Genomic DNA, 24,916 nt, shown 5'->3' on the forward strand with positions numbered 1-24,916 from the left:
TCAACTTTAAAAAAATAACCTTTATGATCATACAATCCTCTTTTAATGTGACAACACCCAAGCAACCATTAACAGTGACACCAGGGCTAGGATAAAGGTGTCCGCTGTTACACTGCCGATCTCCCATCCATCCATCCATCCTGTAGTACAGGGATGTAAATCTTACCAACACAAGGCATATGTGCACACCAGACATGGTAAAACAAAAGACAGAAGTGTCATTTATAACCTTCAGAGTACAACAAAATATTAATTTTTCTGCCTTTGAATCCCATACCTACAGCTTAATTTTTCAATTAAGTTGACTTTGAAGTGATTAAGGAAAGCCAAGACTAAACTAACGAGATCCAAAGACACACTGAAGACAGACAATAAAGTTCAGATCTTGACTATTCAAATCCATGGTGAACTTACTTCCAGTTAGGTATAAGTTACCATATCTATGTCAACCTTCTCTGGGGGGGGGGGGGGTAGCTTTGATCGACAACAGCTCCTGCAGGCACTGTCCCAAGAAGGGTTTAGGTGTTCAAGTGTTCTTCACAGCAACCAGAAACAATCATATTCAGTCATTACTCAGTAGAGAAGCTAGAGAGGGAGAAGGTCAGTGCTTGGGTTAGAAGACGAGTGCTGGGGAGTTCCTTCTCAGCCCATGTAGGGGTATTTCCATTCGGTCAGGGGTACATGAGTCTCCTTCACGACCTGGGGAGACGTCCAGCGGAGAACGTAGTGGGGGCCACCTGGCTTGTCGTTGGTGCCTGGATGGGGTCAGATGGGTGGTTAATGGGACTCTGTTTTGTAAATGAAGACTTATAAACTCAACATAAGAAAGCAGGACCCCCACCAGGCTGGGAGCCTCCTTATTAGCATCATTAGCTAACATTCTAGCTAGACCGTATATCAACTACCCTTTGTATCTGGGGAGTCTGTGAGATAACTAGCCACGCAAAGCATTCTTCCAAGGAGATCCACCATGCTGGTGCTGATCGTACTGTGATCCTCCCGGCAGACAAACTTCATGCTGCCGACACTCACCCGAAGCTCTCGAGCCCCCGAAGGGCTGCTGGGCGACGACGGACCCCGTCGATTTGTCGTTGACGTAGTAGTTACCCGCAGCGTTCCGAAGGATCTTTGCGGCCTCCTTCACCACGTTCCTGTAAGCCATGACAAGGAGGGTAAGAGATTTTAGAGAACAGAAGGGCCACATGAGACAACAGCCTAAGACCTCAAACCTTCCAACTCATCCTCAGCTGCTCTGCAACGCAAAGAAATAAAAATACTTTAAGACGTTAAAAGGTACTTCGGTTGCCCTGAGCAACTATATACAAGCTGGGATTTAATGTTTCAATATCTGTTGTTGCCTTAGTCGCTGCTAAAATATTAATGTTAAATTATTTAAAATTCAATAAATGAAACTCTTTATCCAGCAATGATTAGTGTAACGCATTCCAAATCGGTCCCTTGGTCTTAATATTTGACCTTTATATGTTTAAATAAAAGAATAATTGGACATTATATCTCAGGACTCTGAAAAGTAACTACAAGAATAAAATCTGCGTAGTATAAATATTAATTACTGCAGTTTTTGAAGTGTGTTCCAAATGCGTACCGCCAGTATCAGTCAGGCAACTTACTTATCTAATGCAAAAACGGCTCCTGTCAAGGCATAGGGGGATGTGCTGTCAATCAATTTCAGCACATCTTTGTATTGGTCCTCGGGGTAGACATAGACGGTCAGGACAGGCCCAAAGATTTCCTGATTGTTAGAGGAAGAGTCAATTAAAACATGGACTAACTTAAACAGACATTTTGGATGAAGTCCAAAAGGGAGTATGAATGATTTAATCCTTCATTCTAGCTGTTAGTTTAGCATCAACTCCTGAATTTCCCCCCAGGAATTATTAAAGTATCTATTGATCTATCTATTAGCAGATTAGGGCCAAGGGGGTAGGGGGGGGGGGTTCTCCATGGGTACTCATAGATGGTTAGTTCACCTCATTCATGATCGCATCCTGCGGATCCTTGGTCTCAATGATGGTTGGCTCCACAAAGTACCCCTTACTGCCGTCACAGTTCCCACCGGCAATGACCGTCAGATTGGGGGAGGACTTGGCGTGATCGAGCCACTTTTTGATGCGGGCGAAGGACTGCGAGGAAAGTCATTGAACACTCAAACACCAACAAACTGTACTTTCATAAAGAAAGGTGAGAAACGCTGACACCTTTTCCATCTTGGGGAACTTCTTACAAACATCTCCACTAACAGTCTATGAAGTATCTCTTATATGACGATCACCAAAAAGAGTCACAGTAAAAATTGGTGGTACCTACTTTGTCATCAATAACAGCAGAGAAGAACGTACTGAAATCTTCCACAGGCTGGAGAGAGAACAAACAAGAAGATGATGAAGTGAAGCGCTGAGACACGCTACCTAGGTTAATGGGATTTGTTTCATCAACATCTCAACCAAAATGATGGAATGAAACTGAGATTATGTTACTACTGAGAAGAACTGTCTGGAGAAACCGTCTGGAGAAACCGTCTGGAGAAACCGTCTGGAGAAACCGTCTGGAGAAACCGTCTGGAGAAACCGTCTGGAGAATCACTCACGTTGCCCACTTTTAGCTGCTTCTGCACATCCAGGAGCTCCTGCTTAATCCGGGGCCACAGGGAGTCTGGAACATACATTCTGGAGCACGCAGAGCACTTCTGGCCACTGTACTCGAACGCAGAGCGGATCGTCCCTGTAGCCACGCTCCGCACGTCTGCCGACTTGTGCACAAAGTGGAAGTTCTTACCGCCACATTCTGAAAATTCCAAAAAAAACACCAATTCTCAGGTTAATGTGAGGTCGATCTGAGAAATAGTATCTAGTTAGTTTGTCCATTGCCTACTTTTTGCAAACAGCACAAGGTAAAGCTACTAAAGTAGAATTAAAAATGGAAAATATCCAACCAGAAGATGTGCATTTGTGTATTTTAGTTCCCCAGTCAATGACAGCTGAGTGAAAGCTTTTTAACAGTCTCCGCCTCAAGACGGGAACACTTAGCACACCGCAAGACGAGGCCAACACCCACCTCCACCCACCCGAGGAAAGTTCCGGTACCGATCCAAATTTTGTGCTACCTGCTTCCACAGCCTCTTGAAAGTCCTAAGTAGGTACAACACAGGAATCCATTTTAATTTCACGGGGAGAAAACAGAATTAAAGAACCATATTTAGCTCACATCTTTTCCGCCCACGGCACAGAGGAGGCTCCCAAAGTAAAGTTACTGTGCACACAGAGGCGGCGGCTTACGGCACGCTGCCGGTGAAGTTGATGCCGGCCAGGTGCTCGGAGGCCGTGACAGTGTCCCCGAAAACTGGCCCGTCAGCAGGAACAAACTGGATGATATTGGGCGGGAGCCCCGATTCCCTCAGGATCTTGTAGACGGCGTAGCTGGCTGACATGGCCGTGTCACTGGGCTTCCATAACACCACGTTGCCCTGGCAACAGAAGAGCATGGGTAAAGTCACCTTGCTGGGCCCGTACCACACGAATGCATACCACACACACACACACATTTCACAATGCACGGGTCTGACCAATCACAGTCCGCACGAGACGCACCATCAGGGCGGGGGTTCCTGCCAAATTTCCTCCAATCGCCGTGAAGTTAAAGGGAGCGACTGCTGCCACAAAGCCCTAGGAAACATAAACAAACAAATAAGCAAACAAACTCATAAAGACAGTATTGGTTAGGCGAAATTCTTTGTTGGAAGCACAATGTGGCCTGTAGGGGGCGCTCACCTCCAGTCCCCGATACAGCATGGTGTTGGTACTCCCGTCGCTGTCAAGGGGCTGCTGCTGCTCCAGCTCGATGGCGTATTTGGCGTTGAAGCGGAAGAAGTCAATCAGCTCGGCGGCAGCGTCAATCTCTGCCTGAACCACCGTCTTTCCCTGTGCGGCACCACAGCCAAACAAAGACGATAAGCGTTTAGCCCTTTTTAACTGGACCCGGTCCATTTTTTGGCTGCCCCATGTCCCTAAAAGGCGCTCAATGATGTCATACCTGCCCAATCATCGTTTTGGCTAACACCTCTGCCCGCTTGGGCCCGCTGATGACGTCGGCGGCCTTGAACAAAATCTGCGCCCGGTCCTGAATGGGTTTGAGGTCCCACTCCCGCCGGGCCGCCAGAGACGCCACGATGGCTTTGTTCAGGACCTCCTATTGGACGGACATCCCCATGTGGGTTTCGAAGCGCTTAAATACTCACGTAGTGCACATGGTGCGCGGTGTATAACCCACACTGTCCCCCCTAAAAGGACGGGGGCTCACCTTGTCAGCATAGCAAAACCTGGCCACCTTGTGAGAGTGGTTGAACGGCTGAAAGACATTTATTTTAGAAGTGAGCACAATGGACAATTTCTAAGAAAGTATTTTAACTGCACAGAATCAACGATTCCCTTCAATAATGTCCAACTACATTCTTCATCTCAGCCTCTGCACCAGATCACTACCAGAACTGGGCAACCCCTGTTATCAAGCTTGCTCAGACAGATGGCATCAGACTCTGTCCGTCCTCCATCAGCACAAAAAAAAAAAGATGGCAGAGGTGTTCTGAGCATTATATGAATTCCTAGTCATCAGAGTCGCACGTTCATGCTGGTGGAACGGACCAGTGAGAGGAGCAGAACCCGTCACCCACCGACAGCTGGTATCTGATGTCTTTGGTCCAGATGTGTTCATCTCCTACCACACAGGGGATCTCCTCTGTCTTCCCCTTCAGCTCCTGCAGGGCCTGCACATGAACGCACATCTCATCAAGCTTCTGCCACTGCAGATGCTCCTCCCTTTACGACGGCTCGACTCACAATATTTCGACTTTACGATGGTGCGACAGCAATGCATGCTCAGCAGTCATCAGACCTAACTTTGAATTCGGATCTGTTCCCGGACCAGCGATGTGCCAAACGATACTCTCTACTGATGCCCAGAAATGCCAGCATCGATGCAGTCGAGCTTCCAGTCTCTGTACGATTGCGCCCGTAAACATCTCATACAGTGTTTAACAATGTATGATACAGTTACTGATTTATTTATCATATCATATTCGGCTTACGATAATTTCAACTCACGTTGGGTTCATCGGAACATAACCTCATCTTAAGTACAGGAGCATCTGTATTACTTTACATTGATATACTTTCTCTGATACAAAACCACAAAGAACTAGTGTTCAATGTGTGAAAGGATTCAGCCTCTCAGCTCTTCAGCACAGGCCTGGTCCCCACAAAGGCTCAGGCATGAAGATCGGCGCCCAGCCAGGCCATGAGAGGAGGCTGGCGAGTGTGTGGGCACCTTCAGCAGCTCCTCCCTCTCTCGACTCCCATCCTTGAACCCCAGCACAGGTTCATTTTTCACCTCCACTGCAGCGCAGGCGGAACGCCGGAACCTGTGGACAGAAAAAGACTCCTTTACTGGGTACCTAGAAAAGTACAGGACTCCACTGAGCGTGGATGAAGGGGACAGCAGTGACTGTCCCAAACCTGGGGACATGTTTACAAAAATGGACCACAGGATAAGACAAGAGTGACACACCCCCACATTAGCAGAACATGTTGATAATTAAGTTTAATTTTGAAAACGACAGACTGTACAACACAGTTTGCATGTTTGATTATCATGCCGCACTTTTTGGAGAAGGTCTGGCCAACCTAATGTTCCAAATTGGCCTACGACCAGTGGTTCTCAATCCTGCTATTGGAGGACCCCCTGCCAGCATGTTTTCATTCCAACCCAATCTTAATTAGGCTTAGACTGTCCTTAATATGCCAATACTGAATGCGGCAGTTTGAAAGCAGAGTGGGTTGGAATGGAAACATTTTGGGCAGGGGGTCCTCCAGGAACAGTACTAAGAATTACTGGCCTACGACTGACCAACACAAAACGTGTCACGGACGCGAGCACAGAAAGCCACAGCGAGTCACAGAAAGCCAGCTCAGCGCTCTGATTCTGGATCCAATCAGGAACATGGTGAAGGTCAGGTGGGCGGGGCTTGCTGTCAGAGTTACACCAGCCTTTCCAATGACCACGGAAAAGTCCCACCTGTGTTGACTTTCCAGCAAGTTACCAGCATTTATCCGGCAAAACAGTCAGTAAGTCAGGACTGAGCCACCGGCGTGTCGCTTCCATGTTGTACTGAGCCTTTTTAAGTGGAAAAAGCTAACAGGACCTTGTTAATAGCACAAGCTAAACCAACCTTACTTTATAACAAATTAGCTAATTAGCTAATTATCTTTGTGTCTGTGTTTTGGGAACGATCACAAAATTTGCAGGATGCATTTCCAGGCCAGCTAGTTATGTCGTTTAAAATAATCAAACTGCCAAATGCCCTCAAACCATGCCTTACATAGAGTCAGGGGCTGGTGCTGGAGGGAGGGGGGTCAATAGCTATTAGATCATTACATCACAAAATGAGGTCTGTTCTTCATGCGAGGTCTCCGTCTTAGAAACGTCCCACAATGTCCATTTACATTTTAAGCAGCAAGGTAAAGCCATCAGTTAAACAATAACATATGAATAAGCTTTAAAATGCAGGCAATATATTTACATTCACAGTCTCTTTCAGAATGACAGTCTGTTGAAACAAAACATTAAAGTAAAATGCATGGACTTTGGCAGTGGTGGGGAGATCTAGTTGTAAATTAATTTAGCTTGTGAAACACACAGTAGTTACAGTTTTTTTGGACACAAGAGGTAAAATCTGCTTAAAGGTTGAGCTACTTTTGCCAAAATCTGCTGAGCAAACAGTTAACAAGCAACCAGGCAACTTTTTATTCTCCATTTTAAGTTATCACAGGAAGCCAGGCAAAGTAATTATATATTTTCAAACCTCAAAACCTCTACCCAGGTGACTGCCAGCAATATAGAGCCTAAGGTGGACACACCTTTCAGCTTTATTCACACAGACAAAAAATCATACGGACATATTTCCTTAATAAACTGACTGATCTACAGCCATTCTGGGCTTGTAAAAGCCGTCTCTCCAAACCTTACACATATTAATTAAACTGTTTGCCAAGTTGAGATGCATATTCCCATACCACTGTTTCTCTAGAGTGAGAAACGGATTATGCCGCACTGGCTTATTATTTTGTTACTATAACAGTATCTCAGCAGATCATAAAACAGCTCCTGCAATGTGGTGAAACTGAGAAATTTTGTGCACATTAATGTATAGTCTGAAGCCATTTGAATTTTTTTTTTTTTTTTAAAGTTAAAAATTCATAATCTGATGCTAGTGGCATCCTAATTCTAATATGGTGTTATATGGAATTCCACTTCACAAATGAATTGTATTTACCTCACGCAGGCTCAGTAATTTTGGGGTCTGTGCACGTATCCAGAAGGTCGCCAGATCAAATCCCATGGCTAAGTAACTGTTGGCAGGGATGAAGTGGGTTTGAGTTCCAGCCTGGCAAATGCTGTGCCTCAGACCAGCCTGGGGGCAGTCCTGACTAGGGTGCCGCGGGAAACCGGTACTGAAGAAAACTGCGGTACTAGAGAGTTTTGAAAACGGTACAATACCAGCATTTTGGATAAATAAATACGTTTATTATGCAAATGGGAATTTTATCTGGCTATAAGGAGTCTGTCTCTGTAAGCTCAATGCTGACAGCAGTGACGTTGCATTACTGGTGTGTGTGACATTGTGGGACACAGTCAAGAGCGACAGCAGTACATGTTGTCGCTTCGTTCAGAGACGAGATGACAGAGGCTCCAACACCATCAGAACTCACTGGAAAAGCGAGAGCGTGAAGTGAAACACGGAGAGATTTCAGCTATGAAGTGGACGAAGAAGATGAAGCCCTAATCGCAGCAGCATGGCTGTCCAAATCCTGTTTAAAGCCACTTTAAAGTGTCTCTCGCAATGGGAGGTAACATGTCCAAACCTGGCCAGACGTCTGTCACACAAACATCCCGACTTTTTCAAGGAATTCAAAGACCAACAGGTGAAAGTTGAGTAGTTCACCCCCCTGATATGTCCATGAAAGAATTCAGAGTGATTGAAAAAGCAATATTCATATTCATACGCAGTGTACAGTAGGGATGTTAACCGATGACCGTTTGACCGGTGGTTGACCGTATCAACGTTAACCGGTCAAAGTTGTCGGTAGTCGGTTAAAAAAAAAAGTGATATCTAAATTAGGCTATTATAGACAGTGGACTATACGCTACTACAGTTAGCCATCTCATTCCTCATCTTTTTGTGTTAAGTGAACAAATTATCCCTCACACTCAATTTTTCATAACTCGCCTGTTTGTACTTAATAAACCAATAAAAACATTTGGCGCGAGGTCACAGCGTTTGGGTTCGCGCGCTCACAAGGTTTGCGAAATTTAACTTTAACTTGTTTTTCGTTAATTTATTTTCCAAGAATAACTAATGGCCAAACCGTTTTGTTATGTTTTAATAATTAGCACCCTTAACACCTGTCTGTGAGCTGTTTGTTGGCTACAGTATTCTCATTCATAGATTCTAATAATTTTTCGTTTATTTAATGTTATTCTTAAGAATAGCTGTAGGTTTTTGTCTGTTATGGTTTAGGAGATGTTGCCCTTAACAGAAGTTGACACTTGTCTTTTTGAAAAATAAAAAAATAATATTAATTATACAACAGAGTTGTCCTGTCCGTTATTAGAAGGCACACAGTGAGTTAGACCTGCCTTGGCCGGTGTGTCTTTTACGCATTCTGAAGGTGCCTGTTTTATCCATTGGTTTTATCATGTTGCAGTCTATTAGGCAACATTCCGCATAAGATGGGCTTAGATTTGGAAATACATTACATCTACATTTCAGTGGTAACCGATAAGGTGATGATGATCATCATCTTTCTTTATTATGGTTAGCACTACCTCAACTAAAGCGGCGTCTCTTCGGAGCTGTCATTTTCTTAAATGAGCCGTGGCAATGTTTCAAATGAGCTTCTAACCTAGACAAACGCCTTTATTTTCAAAGCGATCACCTTGTACCCAAACCATTTGAAACTAAGGAGCCATTTGTCCTACGATTACATACAACAAGCTCTTCGGCGCCGCGTTTGCGGGACTCATGTTTCGCGCTGTAGGGGATTTTAAAAAAGTGACGTGAGTGGCAGTGTGTGTGTGTGTGTGCGGGAGGCAGAGCGGCAGAGAGATGCGACAGAGTTGCGAAATTGCAGGCGCGGCTCGAAATGGCTGTTATTTCAAATAGCGTACCATATTTTAAACTAATCGGTTAACCGGTTTCAACCGGCTACTGAGGCTCGGTGGTCGGTCAAGAAATTTTTTAGTTTTCGCCATCCCTAGTGTACAGTGATGCGTGGGTCCATTTTACAAGTGACCCAAACTTGTCGGTGAATTCAACCCAACCATGAGTCGAACCGCTAAAATTCATAAAGGCAGAATGATGCCCAACATGCTTTTCTGGCTAATATGCTTAAATTTGAACCTACCCACCCCTCAACGACCTGAATATCATTTAAAACATTTTTGTTTGAAATAAAGCACAATGACATTTGAGAGTGTTTCCCCCATTTTCAGGAAAAATATCAAAAGTTATCAAAATTCATGAATACTGAAACAAACATTTTGGTACTGTGACACTAGCCCGGGGGTCCCTGACAATAACATTTACCAGTTCTCCCAATTAGCCACTGAGGCATTAACTGTTGGGCCCATAACCCAGAAAACTGCAGGAATAAATGACCCAACCTGCACTCTGGCTCCAAACTTCACTGCGACTTGAAAGCTATTCACCCCCCAAAATCACAGAAGCTACCATGAAGCCAAGTGTCTCTCCCAGCTGCCGAAGTCAGTGACTGCAACTGCAGGTGATGTTCACTGCTTGACAAACTACAAGGCTTTGCATAAAAATGGGCCTTTATGGGAGAGGAGCAAGTAAGACAAAACATGTGTCCTGACCTGCACAGAATCTACATAATGTCACTTATGGCGTGAGACTACAGTGTGAGTTTTTGGCCGGAACACTTATGCGTATCACCATACCTACGGTACAATGTGGTGGCAGCATCAGCATCATGTCATGGAGATGCTTTCAGCAGCAGGGACTGGCGAGGATACAAGGTTCATGAGTATTGGGTTGAATTCCCAGTAAAATTGATCAACATCCCAGGTTGTAACTACTTATGCGAAAAAGAGGGGCATGTGGCTCAATCTTTTTCAGTGTCCCGTATGTGTCTCATAGGAGAGCATATGTAAAAAAATCAAATAACGTACCTGTACTTGTACAAATGGCAGTGTCAAGTTAAAACGAACTTCTGCTGAACGTGTACCTCTCGAGTCTCGTAAAGGAAATTAGCTTGCAAATTCACGCAACATGTATAATCAGCGCTCGCTGCGAGGCGATCATCGTTTATAGGAATGTAAGAAGCACGTGCAGTAAGAATGACACAAGGCACTTCCTCCATCGGCTTCGCCAAACAAAGTCGGCACTTCACTTATCAGACGAGTGAAGACAAAAACATCAAATGTCATTAACAGATAACCAAAATCAATGCCTGCGATACCTCTGACCACCCAGCTACAGTAGTTTGTTGCCGCATATTAAACTCCTAATTACGTAACAGTGTGTTGGCGGGGGGTGGGGGGGTCACTTCACTTTCAGCACGAAACTGGAACGGGTTTACAATCCCTAGATGCACCCGATCGATGCACGTTCCCCAATAAAAACATAAAAACTGCAAAGTCAAAACATTCTGCAAGCAAGCATAAAAACAGTGTAAGGAGACTCGAGCAGTTACCTACCCTCTCCAAGACTGACAGAGGATTGACCTTACGCGCAGCATGGTTCAAGAAGAAATTATGAACCAAAAAATAAGCACAATGCGTAAAATACTGATTTATAAAATAAAAATTAAAATAACATGAATAAAAATCATCTATCGACCTAAAAACACAACCTAATCGCCGTCAGGTATTTCAAGGAAAACCAGCAGCGAACGTGTATCGCGAGTACAGAGGCATGAGGATATACCATTACTTTCAAGGGAAGTCTAACAATTTCTATAGTATGTAACTTTAATAATATAACCAAAAATTTAAAAAATAAAGATAATATTTTGAAAATGAATATATGTTATTGTATGCAAATGTATTTTCTTTTATATAAAGTTTATTTTAAAACAAATCGGATTCTATTCCCCCCTATATTTCACCCTGATGGGAAGTACTAAGGGTGTGTTGCTGAGTAGCCATTCAAATAAGGGGAAAATATCCCCGACCAATCAGAATGCAGCCCGTCATGGGTCAAGCTCTATTTTTAAAAGGAGTTTAAGGATTCTATCTATACATGACTTTTCTATTACGTAGCGATTGTGAGAGCAGTGGTATTTCGCACGTCGTTTTTGGAGAATTACGGTATTTTATTTACATTTTATACTTAGTCCTTATCGACTCTCTAGAGATATTATCTAATACAAGACACATTGAGACTTTTATTCTCATGCACTCTTTATACGTATATTAATACACAAGCAGGGGTGCCGCTAGAGAACTTGAACGCTATGAAAGCACGTCATATTTGTCCCCCAACCCAAGCCAATACAATTATGTTAATTTTTTTACCCCGCCTTGGAATCGTCTGACCCCCCACCGCCCATTTACTGCGGCCCTGTACAGACCTCCCAAACCAAAGGTACGTGGTAGAAACATATGGTGCGTCCAGAGAAATAGTAAAATGACTGCTGACGTAAATCAGGTTCCAGGGCGCCTCGTAAATGCCCAGTGACATGCGAGCTTGCAGTTCGTGTTACTTTCGTGTAGTGTGTCCATGCTTAAATGCTTTGTATTGTACATGATTATGAATTGTTTTCCTTTATGAATGATGTAATGTCTCTTTTTACGGTTTGTTTTTTTCCACTTACATGTATAAAACGTCAGTTATCAAATATGGAACGTAATTTCATTGTCTTACACAATGACAATAAAGTGCTTAAATCTTGAATGAAAATTCTTATCTACTTGGACTGAAATATACAACACTAAAAAATAAGTTGCTTTCAATAAATAAACTTAGGAGTCAGGAACTGTTGCCCACGAATATTTTTTTATTTATTTTTTTGAACCCAGACACCATTTACATCCATTATGGTAAATGTATTTCCACATAATCAATGCAATCATTTAATTTGTTTTTTTAAACATCAAAGTATAATGCTTATAACAATGATTAAAATACTTTGTATTAAGAAATTAACTATATTCTTCTGGGAAAAAAGGTTAGTACCCTGATGAGCTGATAAGGCGACAGAGTAGATTAAAGAAAAAAAAAAGAAAAAAAAAACAGAATTGTTGTAGCTAGATCAGCCTTTAATGCCCCTTGCTAACACAAAGGTCTGAAGCAGCGTGTTCTTAGGGGTTGTCGGTCTGATGAGGATCACAGGATTCACGGATTTTGGAGCTGGTAGGAAAATTCTGTGATGTAAGCAGCCCTGTCATCGTACGTATGCACCCCCATCAGAAGCTGTCTTTTTTTGGTTAATGGCTAGCAGCATGAGGAATTAATTATTTTAGACACTAAAAATAAATTATATATACTTTGGTAAAGCAAGGCTGATGCGAGCATCGTTTTTCTCTAGATTAACGGCTAAACCTATTTTTTCCACATGGTGATTGCCATGCCGCCAGATCAAACTATAGGGTTAACCAATGACATAATGAGAAACATCCAATGGTTCGTTAAGAGAATATCTGACACGGTTCTGTAACGGTGTCGTCATCCTTGATAGCGAAACACATCAAGATGCGTGGAAGTTTACAAGTTAGGATAGCTACTTCAAAATTTTGACATGGTTCATGACTGTTCATCTCTCTTGTGTGCAGAGAAAATCGGACTGCATTAAATAGGTAAGAAATGTTTTGACCTGTCTCTTACTTTTCAAAATCACATTGCAAAAAAGTTTCACAACAAAGCGATACTTAAGGAAAGTGCTCCATCGCTAAACTAGGCCTGGAAAACATTTGGGGAAAAAAAAACATTTGAGAACCATAAATGTTATGTCTGCTTCTGACTCTCATAGACCCCAAGCAGCTTACGAGGGGTCTGGGAACATTTTTATTTATAAAACTGATCTTTATATCCACTGATTTAAGAAAAGACGTTATATGGACTGTATAAAAACACTGCCTTTGATAGATGAACAATAATTTATATATGTTTTTTGGGAGTTGGGGCATTGGTTGGATAAAATAAAAGTGCTACGTCCTCAGTTTTGAGGAGCGAGTCTCTGTTGATCACTGAATATACAGGCATGCCAGTCGGGCTTCAGGTGATCTTTGGCTGAGGAGGTCCATGACACCGTGGAGATGGACCGGGTCCTTGGGTAAGGAAGTTAAGTGCAAAACTAGAAAAACTATCCTGGCCAGTCCTGCTAATTCAACACTGGCCCACGTAAACGGAATCAGGAGCTCCCACACTCCCGCCGTGAAGAACCCGTCTAGAACCCGTCTGAAGTGTTTCCGAGGTGCTTAGTACTCTCACCCAAGCAGTGGCTGTTCCGACTTCAAATGCCCCTTCACTAAAGGACTATGTGCCTGTCCTACTGTTAAAGTTGCTTTCAAATCATTGGCATGTGAATCCTTTGAATATAAGACAGCAGAGAACACTCATTTCCCATCCCTTTCACATATACATAAAAGGAAATCATATTTAACAATATACAAACCTGCATAACAAATGAAACCAAAAATAACGCAAAAGGAAAAACAACAATGAGTTTGTCCGTCGTCAGGTTTTTTTTTCTCAAGATAGTACCACAGTGGACAGGAGGGATTAATGGGGGAAGGCGAACACTCGCCCCGCACGTCTCCAAATAAACTATTTAAAAACGATGTAAGAGATGTGCTGCTTTGGGGTTCGCGAGTGTGCGCGTCTTCCATTTGTACGAAACAGGTCAGTAATGATTTGGGTTTTCCCTCATATCTACAACAATGAAGAGGGGTTCAATGCAAATACAAGTCGAAGAGCAAATACAAGCTGAGCAAAGCAAACTGCTCTTCAAAACAAATTAGCATGTTATGTACATTTCGCAGTACTCTGACCAGTTTTACTGCAAGACAGGTATCACGTTATGGTTCATACTGCAGTAATCCGTAACGTAGCAAGTTTTCTTGAATGTCATAACCCTCACTAACTATAACATATATCAGTGTTGTGACTTCCTTTTTCACAACAGGTTGTTTTATGCCTATAAATAAAATGTAAATTAAAATGTATTCAAGCACCTACACCCGTTTAAAAATAGTAAACTACTAAAATGAAAAACTCATAAACGTTACAAATGTGTAATCAGCATTTCAAGCAAAAGGCCACTAAAGGTACGATCAGGCGCCAATTGAATACATGTGGTTTTCCGCGTAAAAAAGAAAAAACAAGTAAAAAACAGAGAAAACGTTTGAATGACAACCTAACAAAAAGCGCGAGGCTGGGGTGACATCTAGCGGCCACTTTGGTTAACTACATGCACCTTTTTTCTCCGTCTTATCAAAACGAATAATACGAAAGCGCCGCTGCTGCTGAGATCTAAAAAGGGTCTAGAAATTAATTAATATAATACTTGCTAGTAAGCCCTCCATATGAAGGGTTAACCATTTCATGTTAGCGCAAATAAAGGTTGAATTATTCTGTAGAACAACTGAATCGTTTTCAGATTCAATTTAAAAAATATTAGTTAGGGTTGTCTTCTCATACTGTCTCCATCAGCGCAGACACGCGGGGGCGCTGTTCACTGCTTTTCTCATTGGACTAAACGTTCTGAACCTTCCATGCATGTCAAACTTACAAAAACGCAACTCTGCAAAAGGCAAAACAACATCAATAATAATGAAGACAGTAATAAATACGGGTCTAAAAAATAAGGCAAGCAAATTGCATAGTACCTGAACCAAGCATTTGTTATTTGTTTTGTTTGTTTTTTAACTGGGGGTGTGCTTTGCTATGGGGGGGGCTCTGCCAACCTCCCCTTTGTCCCAAAAAGGGAAGAAGTGCCATGTGACTTTAAGGCAGGGCAACAAGTTGGGCACCAGTACCAGGGGGATTGGTCTTGGCTAGTGCAATCTAGAAGCCTCGATTCTCTGCCGCCCCCCCACCCCTATCCTCACCCCCGGTGAGGTCCTGCATGGTTCATATATTTTTTCTGATTTTCTATCTTGCTGCGTGTCCCTGGTCTTTGGAGGGTAAAAAGCGCCTGTCTGTAGGGGGCGCCGACTGTCCGAAGCAGGGGAGGGGCCGGATGAGAGGAAGCTCAGCACACAGCTGCTCTGTCTGATGTCTGCTTCCCTGTGAAGGTGGGTCTTCCTGGCATGAGGTGGGGAAGTGAAGATGCATGGCCCATGTGAAGCTGGGGGGGGGAAGCAGAGGCCCCCAGACAGGCGGGGGGGAGGTGAGCTGTAGGACTGGGCGGGGGCCAGTGAAACCAAAGACATTGTTCCCACTACTGGAGCAGTGAGGGTGGGGTGAATGACATTGGCAGCAGCATTTAGGGTCATGGTGCCCAAGATAGCCCACCCAAGGCAGGGCAGGGCCAGCTGGGGTAGGGCCTAGCGGGGCGATCAGCTGGGCGCCCCCTCTCCATCGCCGTCCTTGTCCAGCTCGTCCTGGATCTCGTCCGTATTCCCCGAATCGCTGCTCGCCACTGAGCTGAAAGACGGTGAGGTCCTGTGATGAGGGGAGAGACTAGTTTACACACTGCGGCAGATTCAGCTGCTGAGCCTCTGAGCTCAGCTCTGAGCTTTACTGACACTGTGGGTCTGCCAGCTGATGGAGAATGTTGATGAGGACAACTATTCCACTCTGGGTACCTCTTCTCCATAAAGAATGCCGACCCTGCATAACATGTCCTCATCCTCTATATCAGGGGTCACCAACCTTTTTGAAACTGAGGGCTACTTCATGGGTACTGAGCCATACGAAGGGCTACCAGTTTTTTAGATATTGTCATTTTCAAATCTATATAAATGCAAATGTGATTAAAGAAGAATAGCAACAGGATAAAATGAAATTTTAGACGCTGCTCACTGGTGAGTTGTGCTATTTTTAGAACAGGTCCGCGGGCGACTCATGTGGTCCTTGGGCACCATGTTGGTGACCCCTGCTCTATATACTATACTCTCTTTATATTCAATGTAGACAATGAGAGCTACTTCTGAGCCCAATTAATGTTTAGTAATTTACTATGTATGAATTGAAACATGTCATTCTCTATTAAAATGTATCATTAAAGATAAATCACTTTTTCAGCTTGCTTGGTTGGGATTAGTGATGGACAAAATGACGCTTCATGAACCATTTGCTGTATTTGGTGACCCCAAAATTGACCAAGAGCACCATCTAGTGGGGTAAAAAAATACAGCAAATGGTTCATGAGGCATCGTTTTATCCATCACTATTTGGCATCAATAGAAAATCTACCTGGATTAAGTCAGAGTTCAAACTGGAGTGGATGCCAATCACGGAACATTGCATTGGGAGGAAACTGGTTCAGCTTTAATTAGAGTGTGCAAGTGGCCCAGTGAGGAGCTCAAACCTCTGCAGGAGCTGGCTGGACCTACCTGCCGCCCTTGATTAATCTCCTGCAGGTCTCCATCTGGACGTCCAGCCCTCTCTTCATGCTGCACATCTCCATGTACTCATGTAGATGCCTGTTCATGTCACTCTTGGCTGTGGCCAGTTCCAGCTGGTAGGAGGGAAGCATAATAGGTAAGGATTCAACTTCGTAACCGGAAGGCCGTCATGCTGATTCTGAGGAGAAGCCTGGCTGTTTACCTTTGGAACTACAGCACTGAAAATGAATTCATGAAATGGCTTTGAATAAAAGGTTCAGCTACAGTAATAGAGGCACAGAAATACATAAACACACAATCTTGCCATATGCCTTTTAGATTTAAAAATTACAGGATGACAGTACAGAAGACACAGTCTGATTTTGCCTGCTTCTAAGTGCTGGGCAGGAGGAAATATCACTCCACTGGGATGTGAATTGCTTCCTTTTTCGATCTGGCACGCTCAGTCAGTCAGTGTGATGCATGTCTCATACACATGCAGACGCGATGGCGCACCTCAATCTGCCCAATGGTCTCCTGATACTCCTTCTCTCTTGTCTTGAAGAGGGACTCTGTCTCGTTGATGAGAGTACCCAGCGTCCCATCTTGTAACACCTAAGTGATGGACAAAAGGGTGTCTCTTACCAACCAAGCGGCGTGACACACAGACAGCGGGAGAGTTGGAGAGAGGCGGGAAGGTGGACTCACGGCATCCTGGCCTTCCCCAATGCAGTCGGCCGCACAGCCAGCCACGCAGAGGGCAGAGGGTGCGTTGAGGTTCGTGAAGTCCTCCCACAGCAGAAGGGTGTCCTCGTTCTCCTCCCACGTCAAGCTGTCGCAGTCGTCGTCAATGTCGAACGTCTCCCTCCTGGCAACAGAGCAATTATCAGGGCAAGTTCTGGGAGGGGGGGGGGGGGGGAGTGGAGCAGAAGTGGAGGGGCCAAGGGAACGACAGACAGCAGACAGACAGCATGTTTGGCAGGGGACCACAAATGGGAGATGGCAGAGAAAAAGAGAAAGAAAATAGCATGACTGACAGCTGGCAGAGGGAATAGTAAAAAGTAGTGATGACTAAATGAAGCTTCATGAACCATTTGCTGTATTTTATGACCCCACTAGATGGCGCTCTTTGCTTTGAGGCATACTGTGAGCCTTTTATTGAAAAGAGAGCACCATCTAGTGGAGTCAGAAAATACAACAAATGGTTCATGAAGCTTCATTTAGCCATCACTAAATTGAAAAGACTTAACCATAGGGCTATAGGTCAGTAGGAACCATGTCATAGCTAACAGACTGGAAGCACAGAACCAAATCATCATTGTAATCCTCATAATTTCAGATATAGTTCATTATAAACAATGTACATTAAATCTGTTGGTAATCTATAATCAAGAAATTATCCCATGAGACACAAATTTCCTTCCAGTATTATGGTTGCAATTCAACAAACCACCAGACTGTGGCAGTATAGGATCACGTTCTAACTAAGCTTGATTGATTTTGAAATGCACAGGTCAAAATAGCATTAACAAGTGCAGACTGCCATCAGCACCAGCATGGTAGGGGTTGCTTGAGAAGATGGTTTGGCATGACTAACAACGGTGACTCACAGCTGGTTCAGCATGCGCTTCATCTCATCGGTGATGTTGAGCGAACCGGCCACCTCCTCCTCCGAGGTGCTGGGGTCAGCGTCCATCTCTGAATTGTCCTCGTCTGACATTACTTTTCGGTCCTTCTTACGGGTCGCCGCCGCCTGGACAACATGAAGGAGATGTGTTGATGGGTGTCACCCAAAGGCCACTAACTCCACAGGAACTGTTCACATAAAGGCAGCTCAATGAAGAATCCACCCACTCCCTGACAGAGTGAAATGTCCACTTTCAAGAGGCACTCCTAGATTGAAAAGTCTTTCATAAGTTTTGCAAATCCATCTCATCAGATGATTTTCTCCAATGCACCTTGCAAACTAAAGCAGTGTCAGGTAGAAGCACTTTGCTCAAGGGTACAACAGCTGGACGTCTTCAAATACTGAGTCTACCAGCCTAGTTCCCTAACTTCTAACTGCCCTGCGGTCCATCTTGTCCCCCAGCTTTACAGAATCAAGCCCAGCCCAGGGTAAGCGTACCCACCCTGGATGGGCTCACGTTGAACATGACGGACATGTCTTCTGAGTTTCGTTGCTGGGCGACGTCGCACAGCTTCGCCGTGATGTCGATGCGCCGGCAGATGTCCATGTCCACTTTCATGGCCTTCTCCTGGATCTTAGTGTCCAGGTCGGACATTTGCTGTAAGAAGGGAAGGTGAGTGAGGACCAGGACCAGGTTTTTAAGTCACAATCAGGCCAATAGGCTACTGACGCCCCAGTCATATGCTAGATGCGATCTCTGATGTCAAAGCAAGGAAACTCTCGCAGTGGATCCCCCCACATCATCATGTAATGGGAGGTAGATCAATCCTATAGCCCTGATAGGCCAGAATAAAGAGTGACATCACTGGGAGCCATCTGGGTAATAGCAGATTCAGCCTGCATCCCATCCGGTCTCTTGGGTCAGACATCACAGCCTGAACATGGTGCGAATGCAATGCAGCACGTGGCCAGACTGTAAAATAACGAGACAGAAATGCAAAGAGTCTCCACAAAATAACTAGAAATGGAGGAAAAGCAAAACAGTCAGAAAATAAAAAAAGGAGTGTAGAAGGCTCTACAGAGGGAAAATGGGAGACAGACATAAAGAAAAAGAGGGAATGGCAGCCATCCTTACAGGGTCGAGTCACCTCATTGTCACGAGTGGCGGAGGGACGGGCCCCTAAGGGTGGGGACCCTCCAGCTAGAGGCCCTCAGAGAAAGGGGGAGGGGCATGGGGCCAGCATGTCACAGAGAAGGGCCCCAACTCTGAGGCTTCTGATTCCTCTCCGGATTATTCCAGGTTTGAATGAAAAGGCAGCTACACTTAATTCCTAACAGAAGGTGTATAAGAACTCCAACAAAAAGCTAGCATGGAAACATCTATCAAAGAGAAAGATACTGAAAATACATCCCCCCTCCCATCCATCTTTAAAATTTTCATCCAATATAGAGTTACGGTGCGGGGGGGGGGGGGCTGGGGCCAATCCCAGGAGGCACAGAGCTCAAGGGGGGGGCAGGGGGTACCCTAGGTGGGCTGCCAGTCTGTCACAGGGCACGTTCACACGCAATCCACAGCTTAGAGGAGCCAGTTGTCTTAACAGCTTTTCTTTGGAAACCAGAATAAACCAGAATAAACCAGAATAAAGCCACGGATATAACATGCAAACTCCACACACAGAGAGCTTAGGCAAGGGGTCACACACCGATTCTGCACACGTGGGGTCCACCCACCGAGCCCTTACACAGTGACTAATGAAGCAAATATCCACGAATGTAGCTGTGAGACAGTAGTTAGGCGGGGGCCATCGGGGGAGGGGTGAGGTGAGAATTACTGTCAGGTTCCCCTTACTGGCAGATCGTGATCAAATCGCGAGGCGCTCCTTCACTGAGAGCAACAACAGAACAGGCCATTTCTGCAGGGACATGAATGAGAGACCCCACCCCCACCCGCGGGGAGTCACGCCAACAGCTGATTCTTCCAAGAGCCCCAGTAACGGGCACAGGATAGTGGGCCATATGCCATGGATGGGCAAGGCATGCCAGCAATGTCCAATGGCAATTCAGACAGCCTCTCGGAAATTCGTCTGGGGCATTCCGCATTCATTTCAGAGGCTGGGCCACATTAAATGGTTATCTGAGCACCCATCTCTTGGCGTGAGAAGTAACAGGCCTGCCTGTATTGCTTCTCCTCCAATCGATTGTTTTTCTGCCCCATCGGCTTATCTGAGCGCACAGGAATTCGCCGTGCGTTCACCTTAAACGCCTCGGTGACTGTTTACCCAAGAATGTCTCTCCACTGTCGTGACGATAAGCCACCAAATAAGGCTAGGATTGTAGCTCAGGGGCAAGTCAGAGCCCATCAGGACTCCGTGGACCGGCCCTGAAACCTGGCCAGACCCATCGGCCTGCTCTGAAGCAGCTCTGGCCCACATGCAGCCAAAACACAGAATTTAAGTCTAGACCGTGGACAAAAAAAACCCTTTTTACAAGACAGCTGGTGTCAAATTAAGGGCGCGTTCCAGTGCACCAAGTGCCAAACTTTTGATATTAAAAAAAATCTGTACTTTCCTTTTTCCACTGATTTCCGATCTAGAACCAATACCGGAGCAGCAAAGCAGCTGAAGTACGACTTTGGTGGGACTTGGAAACGTGTTCATTGTCAGTTGGTTATGCAATAACCAACTTCTGAATCACAAAGTACAACCACCATCTTGAAAAAAAGCATAGTTAGGAACCAGGAAAACAACGATAACTGAATTTAAAATAACAGATGCATGGACAAATGAAGAGAACCAAGCTTTAATTGTGATCTGATTAGAATAACCAATCCAGCAAGATCTGGATGGCATGTCAAGGAGGTGTTAAGGACCAGGGGCGGATTACATCATGCGGCCACACCCACCACTTCAGGGATGAGAACCTGAGTGCAGCCGTGGGGCTGGTGATACCTCAGCACCACACTGGCCTGAATGGAACAGAACAGAGTGAGTTCTTTTCCAGTGGCAGCAGTGCCAATCCTGCTCCAAACCCCAAATTTTCCTTGCAAGCTGGAGGACTTCTTGCAGGGCTGGATGTAGATTAATGTCATACCCAGGATGAAGCAATTGCAGGTTAAGGGCCTTGCTCAAGGGCCCAACGGAGTAGAAACACTCCCAGCATTCACGGGATTTGAACCAGCAACCTCCCAGAGCCACCACTCTGTCCCATGATAAGAAGAAAAAGTATTTGCTAGGCCTGCATGAAATTGGAAAACATTTAAATATCACAATGTGATTTTGTTGCAATAAATACTGGGATATTTATAAAACAAAAAAGGAGTTCAAAATAATTACATTCGTCACAAACCCATCTGTGACTGACTTAAACAACAAGGACAAAAATGATTATGACTGGCTCGGAGAATGCATGCAGAGCTGATGCAAAATCAGAAGTGGTAAACTTTAAACTGATTTTTAAACATATACCAGATAATCTCAAAGAGGAACATTCTGAAACATTGCAAAGTTTGCTAAGTTTTGTTTCCTATGACAGAGTAAAAATGTTTTAGCGAAACTTAAACCCCTTGCGCTATAATGTCCAGCCAGTGCAAAAGTATGAAAAAGCTCGATCTTAGCCTAGGTGACTCTCACGGTCCTTATAATGTGAAAACTGCATGTGCATAGCATGCAATGTCGATACTATTATCCCACAATGCCACAGGTCACCCCACCTCACATTGGGATGACGTCATTCTGCTCTGGTACCAGTTTTTCATGGCAATGGAAAAAGAACACAAAAAGTACCACTGACTTTGGTGCTACTTTGAAGTACCAAAAGTTCCAGTCCCTGGTGCGGTGGAAAAGTGCCCGAAGGAACATGGTGTTAATCATCCACTTAAATAATCCATCACCTGCTATTCTGAAACGGTTGTAAATGTCCAAAGACTACAATCCCTGCTGAGCCTTGGTCCAACGTACCCACAATGCACCGGGACTAATGTCAGCATTTTGCTTAATTAGACCTGGATTCATTCAGCAGTCAGGTGATTATTGGTTCTGGTTTCTGGCATCCTATCACACGCATCTATTGTAAAATTTTCTGAATAAAAGATTACCTGCACTTGACAAAATGAACATTTGCTTTTTAATTTCTAATGGCCTGTTTATGATTGTGTTTTATAGGGCTTACTGGAAAACAAATAAAAAAAAACAAGAGACGTGAACAAATCTGAAAAGGTACTGGAGGTTCCAGAGTGCTGAACAGAACCCCTGCACACTTACGTCAGTCACAAGGCTCTTGAAGACCACCAGCTCGGCCTTCAGCCGGTCCACCTTCTCATTTAGTGCCTCCTGGATGGCATCTGACTCCTGGACGTTCTGAGGAGACACATTCCCAAAACGGGGCTCATAAAAAGCCCCAAACTCATAGCATACCACAAGTTTATTAGGCTTTACAGGTTTATGTTAAAGCGGGGGGGCGAGGTGGTTATGGCCTCACCTCCTGCAGTGTCTCCACCATGGACTCCAGTTGTTGACGTTTAGACAGCTCCTCTTCCCACCTGTAACACAAGACACCATCAGTGAAGGTCACGCAGCTGTGAAGATCCCCAACCACACTGTAGACAGCAAACATGACCTGTAGCTACCGAAACACCAACATAACACTTAAAAGGGCACCTGGGGTTTCTCTCACATACATTCTGCTTAAACACTTCCTCTTAATGTAGAAAATGAGCTGTGCATCCACCGCATGCATCTAACAGATGGGGGCGCTCTTAATCACGAGCCAAAACCAAACCAGGCATATCGCTCAGCAAGCCAGAAACTTCCACGTTAGCAAATCTAACCCATAATCTTTGTGTTTGGTTCCACAAAATGCTCTGACTTCCTCATTTCTTCCCTCAGACTCTGAAATAAATCATGTGTCAGCTTTCTGAAGGAGATTATGAACATGAGCCTAAACCTACAGTATAACCTCTGCATTCCAAAATTATACAAATAAATCACGTTTATGTAAAATGCAACCCAATTAGGCACTTTTTAGACCGTCAGAAATGTTTTATTTACAGGCCAGACACTCTTATCCAAAGTGACACATTTTTGAGAAACTGGCATCAGGCAGCCCCTGGAGTAATTGGGGGTGAAGGGGGTTGTTGAGGGTCCATAGATCAGCTGTAAATCACTCTACTGACACTGAGACTTGAACTGGTAATATTCCGATCACATGCACAGTGTGCTATCCCAGTGAGCCACACACCACTGAGGCACTCAGGTGGACATACAGTATACTTTCCAACATGCCCCGCAGCCAAACTCATAAACAAGATTCCTTCCGTTCGATTCACCGCTCCACAGCTGAGGACATAAAAGACCTGAAAAGCCTTTCACACAAGGAATCATGAGGACATAAAATCAGAAAGATGCTCATTCCCGGTTTAACAAATAGACTTTCTCAAACACACAAATAATTCAGCAGTGTTTTGTATTTCACAGAAGTACTGAGTAATAAACAAGTATTAAATAGTATTCTTAAGAGCAGTGAGTATTTGCAATTAATATATGTAGTATATGTAACCTTTTAATTACATAAATAACACAGGTAAAGACAATGTCTACCTTCACCCCAGTATCTCCCTATCCTTTGTATTACAGATTCCAGTCTAAAATGATGGAAACTGCCTGGACACCTTATAAACACAGACAGCCTTCAAGACGTGGCTTTAAGTGGATCCAGTCACGATGGACGAGCATTGGCAAGGAGCAAGCACTCTGCATTAATAAATTAAACATTATCCTTATTGGCTACATAGCCTATGGGTAGAGTAATAAAACTCTTTCTCCGGGTCTCGTTAAACCTCACACAGAGCGTATCATTAGTTTAGCCACAGGCGGACACACCCAGCACCACCACCAAGTCTTTCTGCAAGGGGACGTAGCAGGAATCTGCAGAATGCACAGCAGAACATAGTGGGCTCAGATCGCGGCACCTGCTTCCTGATCTTCCCTATGGCAACGCAAACAGACAAAGAAATAGGCAACAAACAGGAAGTCTTTGGCAGAACTCTTCTCAAATTGCAGTGGCCTTTCATTTCATCATTTCCTGTGGTTAACCATTGCATGGTAGCAGTGCTTTGTTGCCCCGTTACTTTGGGTATAATGCAGTGTGTACTGCAAATACATTGTGCATTTGGTAACTTTGAAAATACTTGAGATATTTCCAAAAATCCCAGTAAGCATCATTCTTTAGGTAGGCTACCCTTCCTTCTTTCCAGAATCAACTCTATCCTGAGTCACCCAATAACACTGTCAGTTTGTGTCACGTCCTGGTTCTGGCCTGGGGGACCCCCAGACAGTCCATGTTTTTGCTCCCTCCCAGCTCCCTACCAGAAGCTCTCTACCGGAGCTACAAAAAATGTGGACTGTCTCACAGGGAGCTGGGAGGGAGCAAAAATGTGGACTGTCTGGTAGGGAGCTGGGAGGGAGCATAAGCGTAGCCCATCTGGGAGTCCCAGAGGACCGGGTTGAGAAACACTGCTCTACAAAAGGTCCACAGGCTTCCCGTGGCAATGTGTTCTCCCTGAAGTCTGAAGTACAGCAAAAACAAAAACAATCCCTGCAAGATCTATGAAAAGAACTGAAAGCCAGCCGGAGCTCTTTGCTATGATCCGGTTGAAATAGAACTGTCACGGTCTAGCTTTTATTTGGAGGGACAAAACAAAATGATGATCAC

At 44.4% G+C, this 24,916-nt stretch overlaps 2 protein-coding genes across 2 annotated transcripts in view; both read right to left on the reverse strand.

Annotated features, from left to right (window-relative positions):
* aldh4a1 (aldehyde dehydrogenase 4 family, member A1) lies at positions 1-10,995 on the reverse strand. Its single transcript, XM_023837632.2, has 15 exons — positions 10,789-10,995; positions 5,341-5,434; positions 4,688-4,780; positions 4,318-4,365; positions 4,051-4,206; positions 3,789-3,938; positions 3,609-3,683; positions 3,297-3,484; positions 3,076-3,149; positions 2,609-2,805; positions 2,329-2,376; positions 1,992-2,144; positions 1,632-1,753; positions 1,033-1,151; positions 1-755 (listed from the first exon to the last, which is right to left on the reverse strand). Exons 1-15 carry the CDS (start codon positions 10,827-10,829, stop codon positions 643-645), a joined length of 1,671 nt encoding a protein of 556 aa, XP_023693400.2. The 5' UTR covers positions 10,830-10,995; the 3' UTR covers positions 1-642.
* Positions 10,996-12,069: 1,074 nt separating this feature from the next.
* The window catches only part of iffo2b (intermediate filament family orphan 2b), a 30,227-nt gene continuing 17,380 nt past the window's right edge, over positions 12,070-24,916 (reverse strand). The window contains exons 2-9 of the mRNA XM_072715146.1: positions 22,685-22,745; positions 22,468-22,563; positions 18,711-18,866; positions 18,192-18,334; positions 17,290-17,449; positions 17,098-17,196; positions 16,591-16,715; positions 12,070-15,697 (exon numbers count right to left, since the gene is read on the reverse strand). Of these exons, the coding sequence (XP_072571247.1) occupies positions 15,592-15,697; positions 16,591-16,715; positions 17,098-17,196; positions 17,290-17,449; positions 18,192-18,334; positions 18,711-18,866; positions 22,468-22,563; positions 22,685-22,745 (946 nt within the window). The 3' untranslated portion in view covers positions 12,070-15,591. The remainder of the gene's footprint in view (positions 15,698-16,590; positions 16,716-17,097; positions 17,197-17,289; positions 17,450-18,191; positions 18,335-18,710; positions 18,867-22,467; positions 22,564-22,684; positions 22,746-24,916) is intronic.

Source organism: Paramormyrops kingsleyae, chromosome 8 (genome assembly GCF_048594095.1).
Source record: "Paramormyrops kingsleyae isolate MSU_618 chromosome 8, PKINGS_0.4, whole genome shotgun sequence".
Taxonomy (NCBI): Eukaryota; Metazoa; Chordata; class Actinopteri; order Osteoglossiformes; family Mormyridae; genus Paramormyrops; species Paramormyrops kingsleyae.